The sequence below is a fragment of the Gadus chalcogrammus genome, chromosome 9 (assembly GCF_026213295.1).
Source record: "Gadus chalcogrammus isolate NIFS_2021 chromosome 9, NIFS_Gcha_1.0, whole genome shotgun sequence".
NCBI lineage: Eukaryota > Metazoa > Chordata > Actinopteri > Gadiformes > Gadidae > Gadus > Gadus chalcogrammus.
In genome coordinates this window covers 25,449,141-25,467,021 of record NC_079420.1, presented here as the reverse complement: position 1 = coordinate 25,467,021, position 17,881 = coordinate 25,449,141, and the positions used below count along the sequence as shown (strand labels likewise).

Sequence of the window (17,881 nt, the reverse complement as noted above, 5' to 3'; positions counted from 1 at the left end):
AACCTAGACCTAGAGAAGGTAACCCTCGAGCAGGTAACCCTAGAACAGGTAACCTAGACCTAGAGCAAGTAACCCTAGAGCAGGTAACCCTGACCTAGAACAGGTAACCCTAGAACAGGTAACCTAGACCTAGAGCAGGTAACCCTAGAGCAGGTAACCCTGACCTAGAACAGGTAACCCTAGAACAGGTCACCCTAGAACTAGTCTGGCTGAACGGAAGTGGACAGCGTCTATTGCCTAGCGTCGGATTTCACCGCTACTCCTCCCCTTCCGGTTGCTGGCGTTCCCGTATTGTGCTCCCCCTCAAACTCGGAAACCAGACAGTATGGCGAGTTTTGAAGAGGACTTTGACAGCGCTGTAAAGTTGGCATGTTTGGCTCTTTCCGTCGAAAATTGCAAAGAACTGCAAAAGATTTGCTTACAGCATTTGCTGAGGAAGAAAGACGTTCTATTTTGCATGGACAACGCTGCTGCTTCCCGGGCTTAGCCCCGCCCTAGACGATTGTGATCAGTTTAAAGAAATAAAAACAGGCCCGCCCAGTTTCCCCACGGAGAGACGGCTCGAGGTAGCGTGGTTCCAGACCATTCTACTTGCTGTAGTTTGGTCTGGCTTTGCGAGACTACCCTAGAACAGGTAACCCTAGAGCAGGTAACCCTAGAGAAGGTAACCCTGGCCCTAGAAGGTAACCCTAACCCAGCCCCCATGTTTCTTACTGGGTTTTTATTCAGAGTGAGGCTTATGAGTTTTGCATGTTTTAACGATTTCCAAGCAATCAAAAGCTATTTTCTGAACATTAACTACGTTGTAAAATACTTGAATGAAAACCCTCAGAGCCATTCTTTAAGGGGAATCATGCGTAGAAAGTCTTCACAAAAAGGACAATTTTCCGACCATGACTGATCCCATTATCAGTTAATCTCTTAATATTGCTTCCTCTGCATTCTGTTTGAGTCCCAGTCGTGGAGCTCTAATGCTCTACTGCTGTGAGGGGCTTTAAGAGCGGGGTTTGTGTGGTTGCAGATGGAGGACTCAGAGGGAACAGTGAGACAGATCGGTGCTTTCTCCGAGGAGATCCAGAACCTGACGGTAACTCATCACGAAATAACATGAAGAAACTCAGCACTTCTTCTTATCTACAGTCATCATATCATGCCCCTCCACTATCTGTCCTGTGTCACGTTGTCATTCTTCCCCTGTATGTCCTACTGTTGACGTTTGGCTCCTAGACTTTGGTCTAGTAGTCTGACTAGTTTACTACATCCTTTGCTGTAATGTGCTAATGTGCGGTTCTGCTCCAGTGACATCACCATTGTGTAATTTGCAGCACATGTTGATGTAAACGTGCCATATTGTGCTGGCCTACTTAACATCGAGTTGGTTCAGGGAGGGCCGGCTGCTTGTGTGTGTGGAGGAATTAGTGGTGTAACGTCTTGCTTCACTACTTCCAGAGCATGCTGAAAGAGGATGAGTTCTTCAAAGAGGAGTCTTACTCGCCCAACCCCAGCGTCACAGACGAGGAATCAACAGCGTGAAGAAGCAGGATCTCACCAACCATGTTTCCTGTTGGCTCTACACCCTAACGCCAGCCTCAAGTATTACAAAATGTTTTTCAGAAAGTCAGTAGTCAATACCACAGATTTCTGGTTGAGTGGAGGAAGCATTTCAGGGTGACACCACTGCTGCTCTGGTGTCCCAGCTGGTTACTGGAGACGTTCTATAAACCCTTTAAATGGATATGTTAGCCTTCCTTATTCCATTGATGACTCAGACAGCAGAATATAATATTTAATATATGTCCTTGTTATCAAAAGAATATCCTTTTTACAATATGAATATGGGAACTGAATATATTCAGATGATATATGCTGTGCTTACTTTACTGTGTTTGGGATTTTTTTAAGAATTGACTGTAAGTTAACTTCAAAACGGCTGCTAGGTTCTTTGTGGGTTTTTTATACCGAATTTGGATAATCAAATTGTAATAAACTATAATGACTTGTACCCTATTATCATTGCCTTACTTTATCATTCTTCAAATACTTCAAGTCATCGTCCTTTCGCATGCATTTTTGCTCCAAAACATATAAAGGTACGAGTGTAAAGGTCTTAACCGATGTAATTGGCTTTGGATAAAAGCGTCTGCTAAATAACCTAATGTAATTGTAAAGGGTTAGATCAGTCTGTACTCCTATGGGTTAGATCTGTCTTTACTCCAATAGGTTAAATCAGTCTGTACTGTACTACTATGGGTTAAATCAGTCTGTACTTCTATGAGATAAATCAGTCTGTTCTCCATGGGTTAAATCAGTCTGTACTCTATGGGTTAAATCAGTCTGTACTCCATTTGTTAAATCAGTCTGTACTCCATGGGTTAAATCAGTCTGTACTCCATGGGTTAAATCAGTCTGTACTGTATGGGTTAAATCAGTCTGTACTCCATGGGTTGAATCAGTCTGTACTGTATGGGTTAAATCAGTCTGTACTCCATGGGTTAAATCAGTCTGTACTCCATGGGTTAAATCAGTCTGTACTGTATGGGTTAAATCAGTCTGTACTCCATGGGTTGAATCAGTCTATACTCCATGGGTTAAATCAGTCTGTACTCTATGGGTTAAATCAGTCTGTACTCCATGGGTTAAATCTGTCTGTACTCCTAAGGTTTAAATCAGTCTGTCTGTACTCCTTCCAGTTCTGGTTTCAATAAAGGTTTTTTTTGGTACAGCTTATCTTGTATTCGCGCAAACTTTTTCCACTATAGCCTGAGTGTTCGTATTATTGTATTAATTCCACTCAGGCTGAGGGTCACCACGGAACTGCCCACGACCCCCCAAGGCCACCATAGGCTCCTTCTGGGACAAAATGTGGAACATTCCTGAGAAGTAGGGATGCACCGAATATTCGGCCACCGAACATGTTCGGCCGAAAATGGCCCAAAACATAATGTTCGGTTTCGGCCGAAGGAGTATAAAGACCGAACATAATACACCGAACATTTTTATTATTGAAAAAAGAAAAGAAAAATGTTTTACTCATTTATTTCAAGGTAAATTCTTGCTATAAGGTCTGCTGGAATGTTAGAAAACGTTCAGTATTAAATAAACATTTTTTATCAAATTTGTAATTGATTTTTTTTATTGAAAAGCAAGACAAAAAAGTTTATAAAGTACATTTAATTGTTTGATTTATGCAATGGTGAAAAATTAAAGCAAAATGAATGAAAAACAGTAAAAGCCACATTCGGTTTCGGCTTTCGGCCAACTGTTTCAGTAGGCTATATTCGGTTTCGGCCAAGAATTTTCATTTCGGTGCATCCCTACTGAGACGATACGACAACATTTGATGAGGATTAAGTGCAATATCAATATATTTCAAAAACGTAATTTGCATTAATGTAAAGGACAGTAATAAGTAAGTAATAACTGATAAAGACAAAATAATGAAGGATCAAACTACAAAAAAATACTGAAATATGAATGTGAAGTTAGTGAAAGTCCAGACGTACAAGTAATCGAGGCTATAGAGGAGGGATCGGCCATTAGAACAGGAGTGCAGATATGAGGCCTGAAGAACAGATTTCTCCGATTTTTGGCCAAGAGAGACCGGACGGGGCGCACCCGTGGGAGATGTGCAGGGTCTGAGCCCTGGCGGAGAACTGGAGCTCAGACCACTGCAGCCAGAAACTCAATGTTATGACTGATGACACACTCGAAATGAATGTTTTTAATCCAGCCTCTAGTAGCAACAAGTAAACTTGTTGCTTAATCAAGCGACAAGTTTAGCCTTATCTGTAAAGTCCCAGTCAGCTAAATCTTTCATTGTTTACTATTTCGCAAGTTATAAGGTGCGCATGCGCTGTTTGGAGCATTCTCGTAGGCATTAACCAATCTATTGCTCAGCGGATGAACACGATGGCTGGTACGAGGTTGGTCTCCTTTTTATCTTGCATTATTTAGACGTACTTAACGGAATTTACTTAAAACTTTATTTCGTAATGTATTTAATGCTGGTGGACAAAGCCGCCCAATGCATGTCACTTATGTTAGTGAGATATTGCGTTTTCCCCTATAGGTTAATTCGACTCCTTTGGTCTCTATTTGTGGGTTGAATCCTAAAATGAGGTGTTTTGGTGTTATTATAAATGTATGAACATATATAATGTAACTGACATTATATATCTCAATAGGTTCCTCATAGGTCTCCTACTGCTTGCTGTTTTGGGCAATGAGTTGGATGCTTCAAGGTATTTCAATCTTTGGAAATGTACAAACAGATTTGTTTCTGGTATATTTGATCATAAGTTCATCAAGTACTTTTCTTTTCTAGACTTACTGTCAACCAGGAGCTGTCCAACCTCTTCAATGAGTTCTGGACTCTGGATGTGAACCGCATGCAGCCTGGAGTAGATTACTCAATTTTAGTGCAGGTTTGGTCCTTTATTTAATTTATTTTGTTATGGAAAAATAGGTACAAATTTCTTGAACAATTTAATGATCTAAGAGATCATGGAAGAAAAGCAGTACGGGTACGGGTGTGTGAGCTGTATACTAAAAAACGATGACCCTAAGTTAAAATGCCCTGCCTGATAGTTGTGTCCCCTGTGTTGTTTAGGGTAAAGCTGGCTATGTCAGTCAGGGCAGTAACGTGGCCCGGGACCGCGCCTCCCAGCCCCTCTTCTCCAACGTCAATGAGACCAAGCTGGGTCTAATACCAACCTTTTCCCGTAAGTGATTGTTGACAAATTCTCAGTAACTTTTGTATCAACGGAAAAAGAGATACGTTTAGATGGTCCTTTTTATTGACTGATTGCAAAGTCCAGTGTCTTCTCAGAAGTACAGGAAAGTAGAAAAATAATAAACGTGTAACAATTTAAATACAGAGAATCTATACACACAATATAATGTATAACTTTAATGGAATGAATAAAAGAAAACAAAACAATGTAAAAGAAAACCAAACAATGGCAGCCATTTTGTTTTGAAGGTTTTCTTACCCTTCTGGACAACTACGAGATGTCTACAGGAGTGGCCGAGCGTATCTCACCAGAGGAGGTTGCCGAGAACAATCTGTTCCTCGACGCCGTCATGGAGACGGAAGTCATGAAGGTAAACAACAGGTCGTCACCCGTCAGTTAGCCCAACATTTCTCAGACCAGTACATACATGTAGAGAGGTTCTAACGGTGTAGGGTGAAGATAGGGCCAGGGTTAGAGCAGACTCGTAGCGTCTTCCTGTGTGCTGTGATGTGTGCAGAGAGACGCAGGCTGGATATCTAAAACAGCTGTGTGCTCATAGGGAGATGGAATGTGTACTTGGCCTTGGTCTCCGCATTGAGAAAGACCCAGTGAGCGTACTACAATGCACACACACGCACGCACGCACACACACACACACACACACACACACACACACACACACACACACACACACACACACACACACACACACACACACACACACACACACACACACACACAGACTACTGGGCTCATCCACAACTACAACAATTTAGTCAACCATTAATAAGCTCCCATGTTACAGTTAGAGATTAATATAATTAATTATTACTAAAGCTTCACTACAGTTTGTTTTATCATATTACTTTTCTAAGGATTGTGATTGTTATTCCTGCCTATATCAAAGCTCTGGCCTGTGTGTTGAAGGGGGCTTTGTAAATAAAGTTGTCCAATATGTGTGAACCTCCCACAGCGGGCCCAGAGATACCTCGTTGGGAAGGGCAAGTCCAGCGCAAATGCTCGGCAGTTTAGAAGCCAGCTCTACCTCATATGGTTCCAGCTCTACCACAGAGAAAGAAATGCAGGGTAAGACGTCAAAGCAAAGCCAGTGTGCATCACAACCTTCAATACTTAGGCTCGGCAAGACTTCATATGTAATGCTGCTTCTGCAGCTGTGTTCCTTTAAGAGCTCTCTACGTTGCCTTTGGACTGACTTGGCTCCACTTTTAATGCTCTGAACAGCATGGACTCCTCTGGTTTTGAGCATGTGTTCGTTGGAGAGACCAAGTCTGGGACGGAGATCATCGGCTTCCACAACTGGCTGCAGTTCTACCTGCAGGAGAAGCACGGCCACCTGGACTACAAGGGATACAAGGCCCGGGAGCAGGACATAGTAAGGCCAAGGAGCAGGACATAGTAAGGCCAAGGAGCAGGACATAGTAAGGCCAAGGAGCAGGACAGAGTAAGGCCAAGGAGCAGGACATAGTAAGGCCAAGGAGCAGGACAGAGTAAGACCGGAAACGCCGCTGTTGGGGGGACTCTGTACCTTCAATGGGTTTAGTGAGAGTAGAATACAGTCATAGATCATATGTATGTAGGTAGTACAACAGTTTGGAAAGGAAACTTTGTAAGAAATATAAAACTGTGGTAAATACAGAAAGAAGTGCTTATTATACAGTATCTTCACAAATTTATCTCCAGGCATAAAAATAGAGTTATTTATAAAGAGTGGGAATGAGTCCAGGTACAGCATCGTCTTAGCCTGGCTCCACCCGCCTAAAGACTTCCGCTCAATTTTAATTTCCCTTCAGTACTACGTCTGGGTTTGCTGCATATTCCTGGATTTTCTCTGTCCAAATTTTGTGCGACCAATCAGCGAATTAAGGGAGTGGCTGAGAATGACGTTAAAGTCAGCTCTCGTTGACGGGCATCTTAGTGCACAGTGTTTAGTTTGTTTACAGCCTGCGCAACGTGATTCCCGGCCAAACATTTGCGATTGGTTATGGCAGATCCAGAGTGGCACTGGGCAGATCTCAGTTATAAACTTCAAAAGACAGCCGCCTTCAAGTGAGTTAACGTTAGTCAATTGAGTGGGTCAAGACTCTCTGTGCAAATGAAATGATGTACGAGAGTCTGGTAGGACCAGGCTAGCATCTCTCACTGATTAACAATCAGAACCAGAATCAGAATGACCTTTTATTACATCTTATTGTACACAAGAGTACAATTATTATGCTTGGTTCCTCAACAGCCACATAGCAGCAACAATACAAGATAAAGTAAATACGGTTAAGAAGTTATGTAAAAATAATTCTAGTGCAAAAATGCTGCGCAAATTACAGCAATATGTATTAAACAAATCTGTTGTTGTAATGTGAGTGGGGTTGGTTTGGGGTGGTGGCAGGGGCGGATCTAGCCATTTTGGGGCCCTAGGCAAAATATAGACAGTCATTTTTGAAACACGTACACAAAACAAATAACCATCCCAATACTCTTAGAATCGCAATAAACCCATAGTGCACTGCCACTCAACTCTCCACAGTAAAATCAGTTTCAGATTTCTCCAGCCTTTGCCAAAATTACATGTTTTTACTCAAACGAGAGAGAGAGAGAGAGAGAGAGAGAGAGAGAGAGAGAGAGAGAGAGAGAGAGAGAGAGAGAGAGAGAGAGAGAGAGAGAGAGAGAGAGAATAATTTCCATTCTCTGCCAGAGATACAAAATGATCTTGCACTTAACAGAACTAAATTAGATTTTGTGTGTGGACAGGAATAACAGTGGCTGTGAGAGTGAGTGAAAGACAGGCAAAGCAGTGGTTCAGTGTGAGTGAGTGAGTGAGTGAGTGAGTGAGTGAGTGAGTGACAGGAGAGAGAGAGAGAGAGAGAGAGAGAGAGAGAGAGAGAGAGAGAGAGAGAGAGAGAGAGAGAGAGAGAGAGAGAGAGAGAGAGAGAGAGAGAGAGAGAGAGAGAGAGAGAGAGAGAGACAGAGACAGAGACAGAGAGACAGAGACAGAGACAGACAGAGGGGGGGGGGTGTTTAGGTGTGCAAGTGGTTAAGTTCTCCATCTTCAAATGTCCATTTTCCCTGTTGCCTTCACCATTTCATGTGAGTAAAACAGTGTGGTGTGTGTGTGTGTGTGTGTGTGTGTGTGTGTGTGTGTGTGTGTGTGTGTGTGTGTGTGTCTGTGTGTGTGTGTGTGTGTGTGTGTGTGAGACAGAAAGCATTTGTAAACACAAAGTCCTAATGTTGTCTTCTTCTCAAAAGTCTTCATATCAGAGAAAAGTGGTGAGCAGCAGTATAGAACCCCAACAGCAGAGCCTGTCGCAAGTTCAGCAGCGGCTGCTGTGGCAGCAGCAGGTGTAAAAAATCAATTTCGGCAGTGTATCTGCAATTCTTTTCTTCTCAGCTTTTTGTTTTCGTTTAGCACAACCACTATCATAATTCCGCCGCTTCATTTTCACCGAGTCCCATCCCTCTGCTTTGGTTTGAAGTACGTTATTCGCGCTGCGCGCGTTACTACGTAATCATATTCTGGACTAGTCCAATGCACAATGGAGGGGGGCATGTGTGCTGGAAAATTATTATTTAGGCATTAGTTCGGCGTTATGTTGATATTTTTGTTATTTTTTTCTACTAGAAATGTTTTTTTTTTTTTTTACTTTACATAAGTAATGGCTGGGGGGGTCAGATTTGGGGGCCCCTAATAAAGACAGATTTGGTTGGGGCCCTAGGCACTTGCCTAGGTTTGCCTAATGGAAGATCCGCTTCTGGGTGGTGGACTCCTCCAGGTGTTGTTGACGTGTGAGTGGGGTTGGTTTGGGGTGGTGTACTCTTCCAGGTGTTGTTGACGTGTGAGTGGGGTTGGTTTGGGGTGGAGGATTCCTCCAGGTGTTGTTGACGTTTGGGATGGTGGATTCCTCCAGGTGCCTGACTGCTTGGGGGAAATAACTGTTGGTCATCCTCTGGGTTATGTCCCGAGGCTTTGGTACCATTTCCCAGACGGCCGTAGCTCAAACAGGGCGGCTTCTGGTTCGGGTTGCTGGGGTATGATGCACGAATGGCATGTGCACTGCTTAATAATAATGAGTAATAGTGTTGTAGTAACATTCCCTCTCTTCATTCTCCCCCAGCCTGACCAGGACGACCACGTGCTGAACCTCCAGTTCAGCTGGCACGGCCTGGTGAAGCCTGTGGGCAGCGCCTTCGTGGGGGCCAGCCCTGAGTTCGAGATGGCCCTGTTCACCGTGGTGTTCCTGATGAACACGCAGAGGAGCACCGCCGTGCTGGTCAACATTGATCAGTGCCAGATGGAGCTGGTGGTCATCAGGCATGGCCGCTCACTGGGCACCGCCTACCCCCGGCTGCTCAGCAGCAACAGCAGGCACCTGCCCAGGTCCCCCGCCCAATGAGAGGGGCGCCTGCCCGGGTCCCCCGCCCAATGAGAGGGGCGCCTGCCGGTTGTATCTCAGTGCTATCCTGAAGCCTTCATCGTTTAATGACATATAAAATGTTTTATGAATGTACTTGTGTATTTCTTTTACATCGGCTCATAAGCTTATTTTATAAATTGTATTCAATGAATTAAAAATATATTTAATCATGGACATTTTCTTTTGCAGTACTTTTTTATTCCATAGACTATAAATATAACAAAAAATATATCAGGTGAAACTTAATATTGTTTCTAATTCAATATGAAAAAGATCCTTTATGTTGCTGAGAGGTGATAGTAGATAGATAGTCGTACAGGTGATAGTAGATGGATAGATAGATAGTAGTAGATACTAGAGTTGATAGTAGATAGTAGTTATAAAACTGCCCAACCAGGCTCATTCAATCTGCCCCCCTTAATCATCCCCCTGTATAATTGGCTGATTCCTTAATTCCCTCACTCCACCTCAAGCCTGTGTGTGTGGTGAGCGTTCTGGCGCAGATTGGTTGCCGTGCTTCACCAAAGTGGTTGCTACACATTAGGGGTGGTTGCTTCTTTGATTGTCCAGAAAAGCGCAATATGAATTCAATCTATTATTATTATTATGTATGTATGTATGTATGTATTTTTTATTTTTTATTATTTTTTTATTATGATAGTAGTCGAGGTGATTAGCAGAAATTATGACAGCCAGCAGGGGGCGCTACGCACCTTTCTGTAGTTCTAACGCAGCAGGAACAACGATGAAGAAGTAGTTGCTTCCGATTCTCGAATGCATGAAATGCATGTGTTTGAGTATTTATGGAGTTTAACTTAGATAGTTAGTAGGATAGTTGGGGTCGACATGGACCTCCTGGCTGAGGAGTTCGGGGACCTGACCCCCCAGCAGATCGCAGCTCCTGTCAACACTATAGAGGTAAATGAAGGAGGGTTATGCAGAGCGTCACACACCATGCTGTCTAGAGCAATACACTGTCAGATGGTCGGATCATTAACCTAGAGAAAAGCACATGTCCATACCTTCCTATATTGATTCATTCATTTGATAATTTACAGGAAAAATGGAAATTGCTCCCGGCTTTCTTAAAGGTAAGCTCTTTGTTTATGTCCAAGGCATTTCATCTATTATCTATGACTGCTTTGAAAGTGGTATCTGGAATAATCTGGACAACCGCCCAACATGGTGTTTGTGGCGGTACTGTGTACCTGTCTAATGCTGTTATGCAGACGTGCAAACAAAACAACACTTCGGGGAAGCGCGGTCACGCCAGCCACACTTATAAAGAAAAGCGATTGCGCGTCTAAATAGCTTTGTACGGTAAAGCGCGTGATCGCCGAAAGGGACCTTGTATAATCATAAATTAACGCTCCAATTGCCAAGAAAGTTGTTTACAACGGGAAACATAAAATAAAATAAAAATCCTTCTGTCTTACAACATTCATTGCTTTAAAGGCCTATTTAATAAAAACAATAAAAAAATCGAATCAAATTGTTTTCTGCAACCTCCTCAGTTCTTTTGTTAAAGTTCCCATGGCATGAGAATTTCTCTTTATGATCCTACGAACACTAGGTATCCTGCTCCGCCTTTTGAAACAACAAAGCTCAGATGCACAGATTTGGAATTTGGCCCCATATGTTGTCATATGGGGCCAGGTTACCTCCCCTTTCTCTGCTTTGCCCGCCCATAGAATTTTGCCCGCGCGCAACCCAATAACGAAAGCTTGCGTAAACCTCCCATTTGGTGAAAAGACTAGAGCCGTTTCTCAATTCGCGTACTTGTGCGTGCTCGTGTGCTCGTGGACTCGTGAAACGTCATCAGTCGTTGCCCGAGCACTGTTCCAATTCGAAGCACGCATCAAGCGAGTACTGTCGTAAAACCCGGAAGTGTTCTGGATGCGTGCTCGATATCGCCGTTTCACCGAGCATGCATCGGAGGTGGCTCGTGTGTGCTTGCTCCCGCTATAAATCCCAGGATGCATTTCGCACTCGCAGCAGTAAGAGGGCGGACAATATGGAGAAGACGCACAAGTTACAACTGTTGCTCAAGTTACTCTTAACTTATATATATTTATATAATATATAGGCCTAATATAATAATAATAATATATAAATATAAATATATATATGTAAGGTCGTGTGTGTATAGCTTATACACATGACAGGACACTCATATCTTTTCAATTGTTATTCATCCAGAATATTTACATACTATTTGAAAATGAAAGAGGCTGGGATTTTGTTTTATATCCTTTGTTTATATTGTTCAGTAGTATATGCCTAAATGAGGCCGTAGCAAAGTTAACGGACGAGCAGAGGTGGTGACGTCATCGAGTCCGCTGCTGTTCCAATCGCAGGTACGTACTCGCGTGCTCGCAAGTATGTGCTTGAAGTACAGACTTGCCAAGTACGTGCTTGCAAGTCATCGAGTCCGTAGTACGCGTGCTAGGAATTGAGAAACGGCCTAGACTGCGGCGGGTTCTCTGACGTCTCTGGTAGCTCCCCCCCATCTCCCAACCCTCTCCCCACCCCTGTCTCCCAGCCCGCTCCCCAACCCCGTCTCCCACCCGTCTCCCACCTGTCTCCCACCCCTCTCCCCCCGTCTCCCCACCACTACACTTCATACGCCTTGTATTTACCGTTCTTTTACACTGTATTGTATTTATTTATCGTAAAGTGTGTCAGTTGTTTTTCTGGCTATCTATATAATCTTCTGATGAAGAAAAAAAAAATCATTTATAATCATTTGTATAAATAATAATATATCAAACCCCTCCCCATTGGTCAAACCACTGGACCAGTGGGGAGGTGAGATGACCCTGGGGTTCGAGCCTGACACGTGGACAAACGGCTGTATCATTATCTGTGCAGGAAACCGGATTATGCCAGTCCAGATACGCCTCTTTTCATGCAGTGTCATAATCGCGCTATGATCGTCTTTACAACATAAACATAATGTGTTCATCTCCAGGTCAAAGGTCTGGTAAAGCAGCACATCGACTCATTCAACTACTTCATCAACGTGGAGGTAACATTCAAATGATAAAAACTCTGTTGTAACTGTGCTTGAATATACAAATTAAAACAAATATGGTTATTTTATAGATCAAGAAAATCATGAAAGCAAACGAGAAGATCACCAGCGATGCTGACCCCATGTGGTACCTCAAGTATGTCTCAGACCCCGTCATTTTACTCTCACCTTTTAACAAACGGTTTGGCCTCAGTGAACTCTATAAGTCACCAACCTTGACTTCCAGGTACCTGAACATATACGTGGGCATGCCGGATGTGGAGGAGAGCTTCAATGTCACCAGGCCCGTCTCTCCCCATGAGGTTAGTGTGGAGCAGCACATCGTCAGGTTAGATGTGTGTGTACTGTAATGTCTGTTAGTATTCTGTAGTTCTGGGAAAGGGTGGTCCGGCCACCAGACCACCTGCTCCAACCTGCATCCTCACCAATACATCCCAGTGGTTAGGATGTTGGATTCCCTAACAAACGTTTCTAGGTTTTATCCCACCAGTCAGCACTTGCTCATTAATAACATCTAATGCCAATTAAATAAATCACCAAATCTTTAAAAGCCTCTTCTAAAGGTACTAGCTACTGAACAGGTAATGAAGTAGTGCAGTCAGCCTTCCTGTGGTGTTGATTCAGTGTGTGTTTGGACCAGTGCCGTCTGCGAGACATGACCTACTCAGCGCCCATCACCGTGGACATCGAGTACACAAGAGGCAGCCAGAGGATCATCCGCAACGCCCTGCCCATTGGAAGGTGCTACTGAGCCTCACAGAGCCACCTGTTCACTGAGTTCACTAGTTTGTACACATTTAGTATTTTTGTATTATCGTCATGCTTGTCCTTTCCTGTCTCTATAATCTCAGAATGCCCATCATGCTGCGCAGCTCCAACTGCGTGCTCACAGGGAAATCCCCCATGGAAGTGTCCAAACTCAACGAGTGCCCTTTGGATCCAGGTTCAGTACCGTCTCCCTCCACCGAATACAAAGACATGAAATGGCTGCCCTGCAATATGTCGACATAACTGAAACTGAAGATGTATGAAGTGAGTTTGTGGATGTGTTTGGTGACAGGTGGGTACTTCATCGTGAAAGGGCAGGAGAAGGTGATCCTGATCCAGGAACAGCTCTCCAAGAACCGCATCATCGTGGAGCAGGACAGGAAAGGAGCCGTCGGGGCCTCGGTCACCAGGTGATGCACATGCTGCTCTTTAACTGGTCTCACACCTGTGGACACTGCTCTCACACCTGGTAACTCTGTTAGATCTCACACCTGTTAACTCTGGTTAGATCTCACACCTGGTAACTCTGGTTAGATCTCACACCTGGTAACTCTGTTAGATCTCACACCTGGTAACTCTGTTAGATCTCTCACCTGGTAACTCTGTTAGATCTCAAACCTGGTAACTGTGGTTAGATCTCACACCTGGTAACTCTGTTAGATCTCACACCTGGTAACTCTGTTAGATCTCTCACCTGGTAACTCTGTTAGATCTCACACCTGGTAACTCTGTTAGATCTCACACCTGGTAACTCTGGTTATATCTCACACCTGGTCACTCTGGTTAGATCTCACACCTGGTAACTCTGGTTAGATCTCACACCTGGTAACTCTGGTTACACTCAGCATTTAGAATTAGGAATGATTCAATATTGGGATCACAGAATTAGTAGAGTAGGTCCCCCAATACAAAACTTGGAAGCCAACAGCAAAATCAATTGCTATTTTGATATTTCCTTATAACTAAAGATGGGTAATGAGCGCATGTATATTCCTTCAATTGAGTATTTCTGGAAGTTTTTTACCTTTTTACTTACATTTTATTTGAATGATAAACTCTCCTTTCAGCTCAACCCATGAGAAGAAGAGTAGGACGAATATGGTTGTGAAGAAAGGCAGATTCTACCTGAGACATAACACTCTCTCTGAGGACGCGCCCATCGCCATTATATTCAAGGTAATGATAACATTCTCCAATTGGCCAAGACACGGACACGGTGCTGTACCTTGCTTTGTATGCTAGGGGGCGCTGTGAGACCATAACAGGATGAGTAAGAAAGTACGCTTTTTCTGTATATATTTCTTAAATAAAGAACCTTCTCTTCTTGTAGTCTCAGTTAAATTTGTGTCCAGCAAGTTTTTATCATTACCTCTAGTTCCTATGTTTTGTTCCTTCTTCGTAGACCTGTTTAAATCCCCTGTGTAGTCAAACACACTGTTGAATCGGTATCCACCACACCACATTCCCATAAGCAAATATCAGAGATGTAATGATAAGTTAACCGGCTCACCAGTGCCTCTGACATTATGTTCCCAAAACCAACCCCAACGGCCAGTTTACCTGTTGGTATTGCAATATATACTTTTCTGAACTTAATTATCTTCATTCTTACGGTCATAAATTATATTTTTTCAGATAAACATCTATTGTATGACACAGTCTTTATACTTAGTTTTCTTGCTGTGTTTAACTGTCGCTCTGTGTTCTAACTGTCGCTCTGTGTTTTTGACTGTCGCTCTGTGTTTTTGACTGTCGCTCTGGGTTTTTAACTGTCGCTCTTGGTTTTTAACTGTCGCTCTGTGTTTTTACTGTCGCTCTGTGTTTAAACTGTCGCTCTGTGTTTAACTGTCGCTCTGTGTTTAACTGTCGCTCTGTGTTCTAACTGTCGCTCTGTGTTCTAACTGTCTCTCTGTGTTTTAACTGTCGCTCTGTGTTTTAACTGTCGCTCTGTGTTTTAACTGTCGCCCTGTGTTTTGGGGGAAGGCCATGGGTGTGGAGAGTGACCAGGAGATTGTTCAGATGATTGGAACAGAGGAACACGTGGTGGCCAACTTCTCCCCCAGCCTGGAGGAGTGTCAGAAGGCCGAGATCTTCACCCAGACTCAGGTGCTTACCTGGCTTGGCTTCCCTGAATCCTGGTCAGCGTGTTGTAGGCAGACTTCTAAAGAATATGCTAACGCGGGACCTGTGACCACGCAGACTACAGAGAACAACACGGCGATCCCAGAGTGAAATACTTTGATTTAATTTACTTTGTATCTTCAATGTCTATGGATTTGAGAAATGTCTGCCTAAAAATCCACCACATCCACAACGTGCTAAATGACTTTCCGCTCGGTGATTGTTCGAGGTTGTGGCGCTCCATTGCTCAAGTAATGCAATCAATTAATCAAAGAATGCATTGCACCTTTTCTAAGTTTTGATTCCGAGTGATTGTGTTTGAATATATAATAGACAGAGCACAGGGTGGGTGGTCTCTGTGGAAGTCTTCAGCCTGCTTAACCTTTGACCTACATTTCTAAATCAGTCACATATTCAGTTAGGCACTGACTCAGGTGTATAAGCGTGTTCAGGATGTCTGGTTTCTATTGTGTATGTTGGTCTTTGAACATAAACATCAGTGTGTAACATTTTAAATCCATCATTTTGTTTCTTGGGGTATTTTTTGCACGATGTCTTTCTACTGGCTGATTCTTTAGTTCTTATTATCTGTGGTCTGCTCTGTGTGATGCCCACCCCCTGTGTCCAGGCCTTGAAGTACCTGGGCAACAAGGTGAGGCGACAGAGGATGTGGGGTGGACCCAAGAAAACCAAGATGGAGGAGGCTAGGGAGCTACTGGCCCAGCTCATCCTCACGCACGTACCAGTAAGTCTTCGTCATCTTCCTCCCACCTTGTGCCTAAGTTAGGCAATTGCAAATAATTAGCATGCACACCTGTTATTATTTTATATTATATTGCTGTGTATGAGGTTCTTTGACTGGTGTTTAAATAACTTCTTTAATATTTTGTATTGATGTATGTTGTTGGTGTTTGTCCACTCATCTAGGTGAAGGAGTTTAACTTCCGGGCGAAGTGTGTGTACCTGGCGGTGATGGTGCGCCGGGTCATCCTGGCTCAGGGGGAGCACAAGGTGGATGACAGGGATTACTATGGAAACAAGCGTCTGGAGCTGGCTGGGCAGGTACCAGAATAATGCGCCTTCTTATTACAGTTCATAGCGGAGTACTTTGTAATTAAAGGAGCTGGATGGAGTCCCACCAGGATGCTCATATTTATATCAAGTGGCTATTTATTCAAATCAGAATTATTTTGAGAGAGGGCCGCATTCCAAACTTCCATTCAGTCTGATCTGTGAGACAAACCAGCTTAACAACGCGCTGCCAGACACTGTGCAGAGGCCTGATCCAAGAGGGAGCCAAGAGGACGCAGGCTGCAGCCCGCCTCATCTCTCACCTGCATCTCCTCTCCTTTTAATAAGATGCTCATCATCCCCACCCTCGGCTTTTGTGTCTGCCTGTTTTGTTTAGGTCCCCCCCAGCCCCCGCTTGGTCGGACGTGGAAATATGCTCCACCACATAGGGCCCAGTGCCGGGATGCATGGGGGACACACATTGTTCTTCCTTCCAGTGGCGTGACAATGGAATGGCAGTCTTGACTGGAGCGATTGAGCTAATCCTGTAGCTCAGCTCTGATAATGTAATTACTGCTGTCTTGAGGCCTTTAATCCCCCCCCCCCTTCCTTTACACAGACCAGGTTGGGGGGGTGAGAGGGAGGGGGAGGACAGGGGAGAAAACTGAGCCCACTTTTTTTTCGACCGTGGGCTTACACACTCGCGACGCAACAACAGCAAAGCTCCGCGCTCTCCAATTAACAGTTCTCTGACATTCAACTAATTGGCTCGGCAGCGCTACTGAAGCTTAATTTCTTTATTAATTTGAGCCTGTTTGTTTTGGATTTATGCTAATGCACAGGTGGGTGGGGGTTATGCCAGAGGTTGCCTCCTGTGGGGGGTGGGGGGGGGGGGTGTCTGGGCGTAGGGCCAGGTCAGATTTATCAGAGAGCTGGCAACGCTGGGTTATTAAATCTGACAGTCAGCACCGTCTCTCTGCTGATAAGGGAGTACACACACACACACACACACACACACACACACACACACACACACACACACACACACACACACACACACACACGTGTTGACGACTCCATCACACAGGGCTCTGTTCAGTGTGTTGATGTCCTCCGTTGTGTGTTGGTTGAGTTTGTGCTTCCTCTCTCCTCCTCACCCCCCCCCACCCCCCCCCCCCCCCCCCCCCCCCCTAGCTGCTCTCTCTGCTGTTTGAAGACCTGTTTAAGAAGTTCAACTCAGAGCTGAAGAAGATCGCCGACCAGATCATACCCAAGCAGAGGGCAGCTCAGTTTGACGTGGTGAAGCACATGAGGCAGGACCAGATCACCAACGGCATGGTCAACGCCATCTCCACCGTAAGTCCGCAGGGCGCCTGGGGAACCTGGGGCTGAACGCCGTCTCCACCATGGGTCCGCAGGGCGCCTGGGGAACTGGGGTCTGAACGCCGTCTCCGACGTAAGTCCGCAGGGCGCCTGGGGAACTGGGGTCTGAACGCCGTCTCCACCGTAAGTCCGCAGGGCGCCTGGGGAACCTGGGAATGAACGCCTTCTCCATCGTAGGTCCGCAGGCCGCCGGGGGTACTGAACACCCCTCACTAAGTGTGAAACGGCTTGTTTGGGCTCAAACGTGCGAAAAGATGGAAAAAATTATGTTTTTGACGCTGAAATTGGTTTTGCAGAAATTAACAGTGTGAGAATAATAAGGGGTATTTCTAACATGCAGGCATGTAACCATATTCTAGTTGTACCCCAAAACGCAGTCATTAACCCTAAAAATGCATGATATC

The 17,881-nt window shown here is 44.4% G+C and overlaps 3 protein-coding genes across 8 annotated transcripts in view; all 3 read left to right on the top strand.

Annotated features, from left to right (window-relative positions):
- ppfibp1b (PPFIA binding protein 1b) overlaps positions 1-3,078 on the top strand; it is a 28,237-nt gene extending 25,159 nt beyond the window's left edge. For all 4 annotated transcript variants that reach the window (XM_056598057.1, XM_056598060.1, XM_056598058.1 and 1 more), the window contains 2 exons: positions 1,022-1,087; positions 1,450-3,078. In XM_056598057.1, coding sequence (XP_056454032.1) covers positions 1,022-1,087; positions 1,450-1,533 — 150 coding nt within the window. In that variant the 3' untranslated portion in view covers positions 1,534-3,078. The remainder of the gene's footprint in view (positions 1-1,021; positions 1,088-1,449) is intronic.
- Positions 3,079-3,733: 655 nt separating this feature from the next.
- On the top strand, positions 3,734-9,350 carry endouc (endonuclease, polyU-specific C). Its single transcript, XM_056598061.1, has 8 exons — positions 3,734-3,923; positions 4,185-4,241; positions 4,325-4,424; positions 4,610-4,721; positions 4,982-5,103; positions 5,707-5,819; positions 5,976-6,126; positions 8,861-9,350. The coding sequence occupies exons 1-8, from the start codon at positions 3,901-3,903 to the stop codon at positions 9,137-9,139; spliced, it is 957 nt and encodes a 318-aa protein (XP_056454036.1). The 5' UTR covers positions 3,734-3,900; the 3' UTR covers positions 9,140-9,350.
- Positions 9,351-9,863: 513 nt separating this feature from the next.
- Positions 9,864-17,881, top strand: part of polr3b (polymerase (RNA) III (DNA directed) polypeptide B) — a 30,137-nt gene continuing 22,119 nt past the window's right edge. For 2 of the 3 annotated variants that reach the window (XM_056598488.1, XM_056598491.1), the window contains exons 1-13: positions 9,864-10,078; positions 10,219-10,251; positions 12,132-12,188; positions 12,266-12,330; positions 12,421-12,496; positions 12,835-12,935; positions 13,046-13,137; positions 13,255-13,372; positions 14,030-14,138; positions 14,946-15,068; positions 15,712-15,828; positions 16,011-16,145; positions 17,289-17,450. In XM_056598488.1, the coding sequence (XP_056454463.1) occupies positions 10,007-10,078; positions 10,219-10,251; positions 12,132-12,188; positions 12,266-12,330; positions 12,421-12,496; positions 12,835-12,935; positions 13,046-13,137; positions 13,255-13,372; positions 14,030-14,138; positions 14,946-15,068; positions 15,712-15,828; positions 16,011-16,145; positions 17,289-17,450 (1,260 nt within the window). In that variant the 5' untranslated portion in view covers positions 9,864-10,006. Of the gene's footprint in view, positions 10,079-10,218; positions 10,252-11,410; positions 11,518-12,131; positions 12,189-12,265; positions 12,331-12,420; positions 12,497-12,834; positions 12,936-13,045; positions 13,138-13,254; positions 13,373-14,029; positions 14,139-14,945; positions 15,069-15,711; positions 15,829-16,010; positions 16,146-17,288; positions 17,451-17,881 lie in introns of those variants that run through there. The other variant, XM_056598490.1, reaches the window with a different exon arrangement.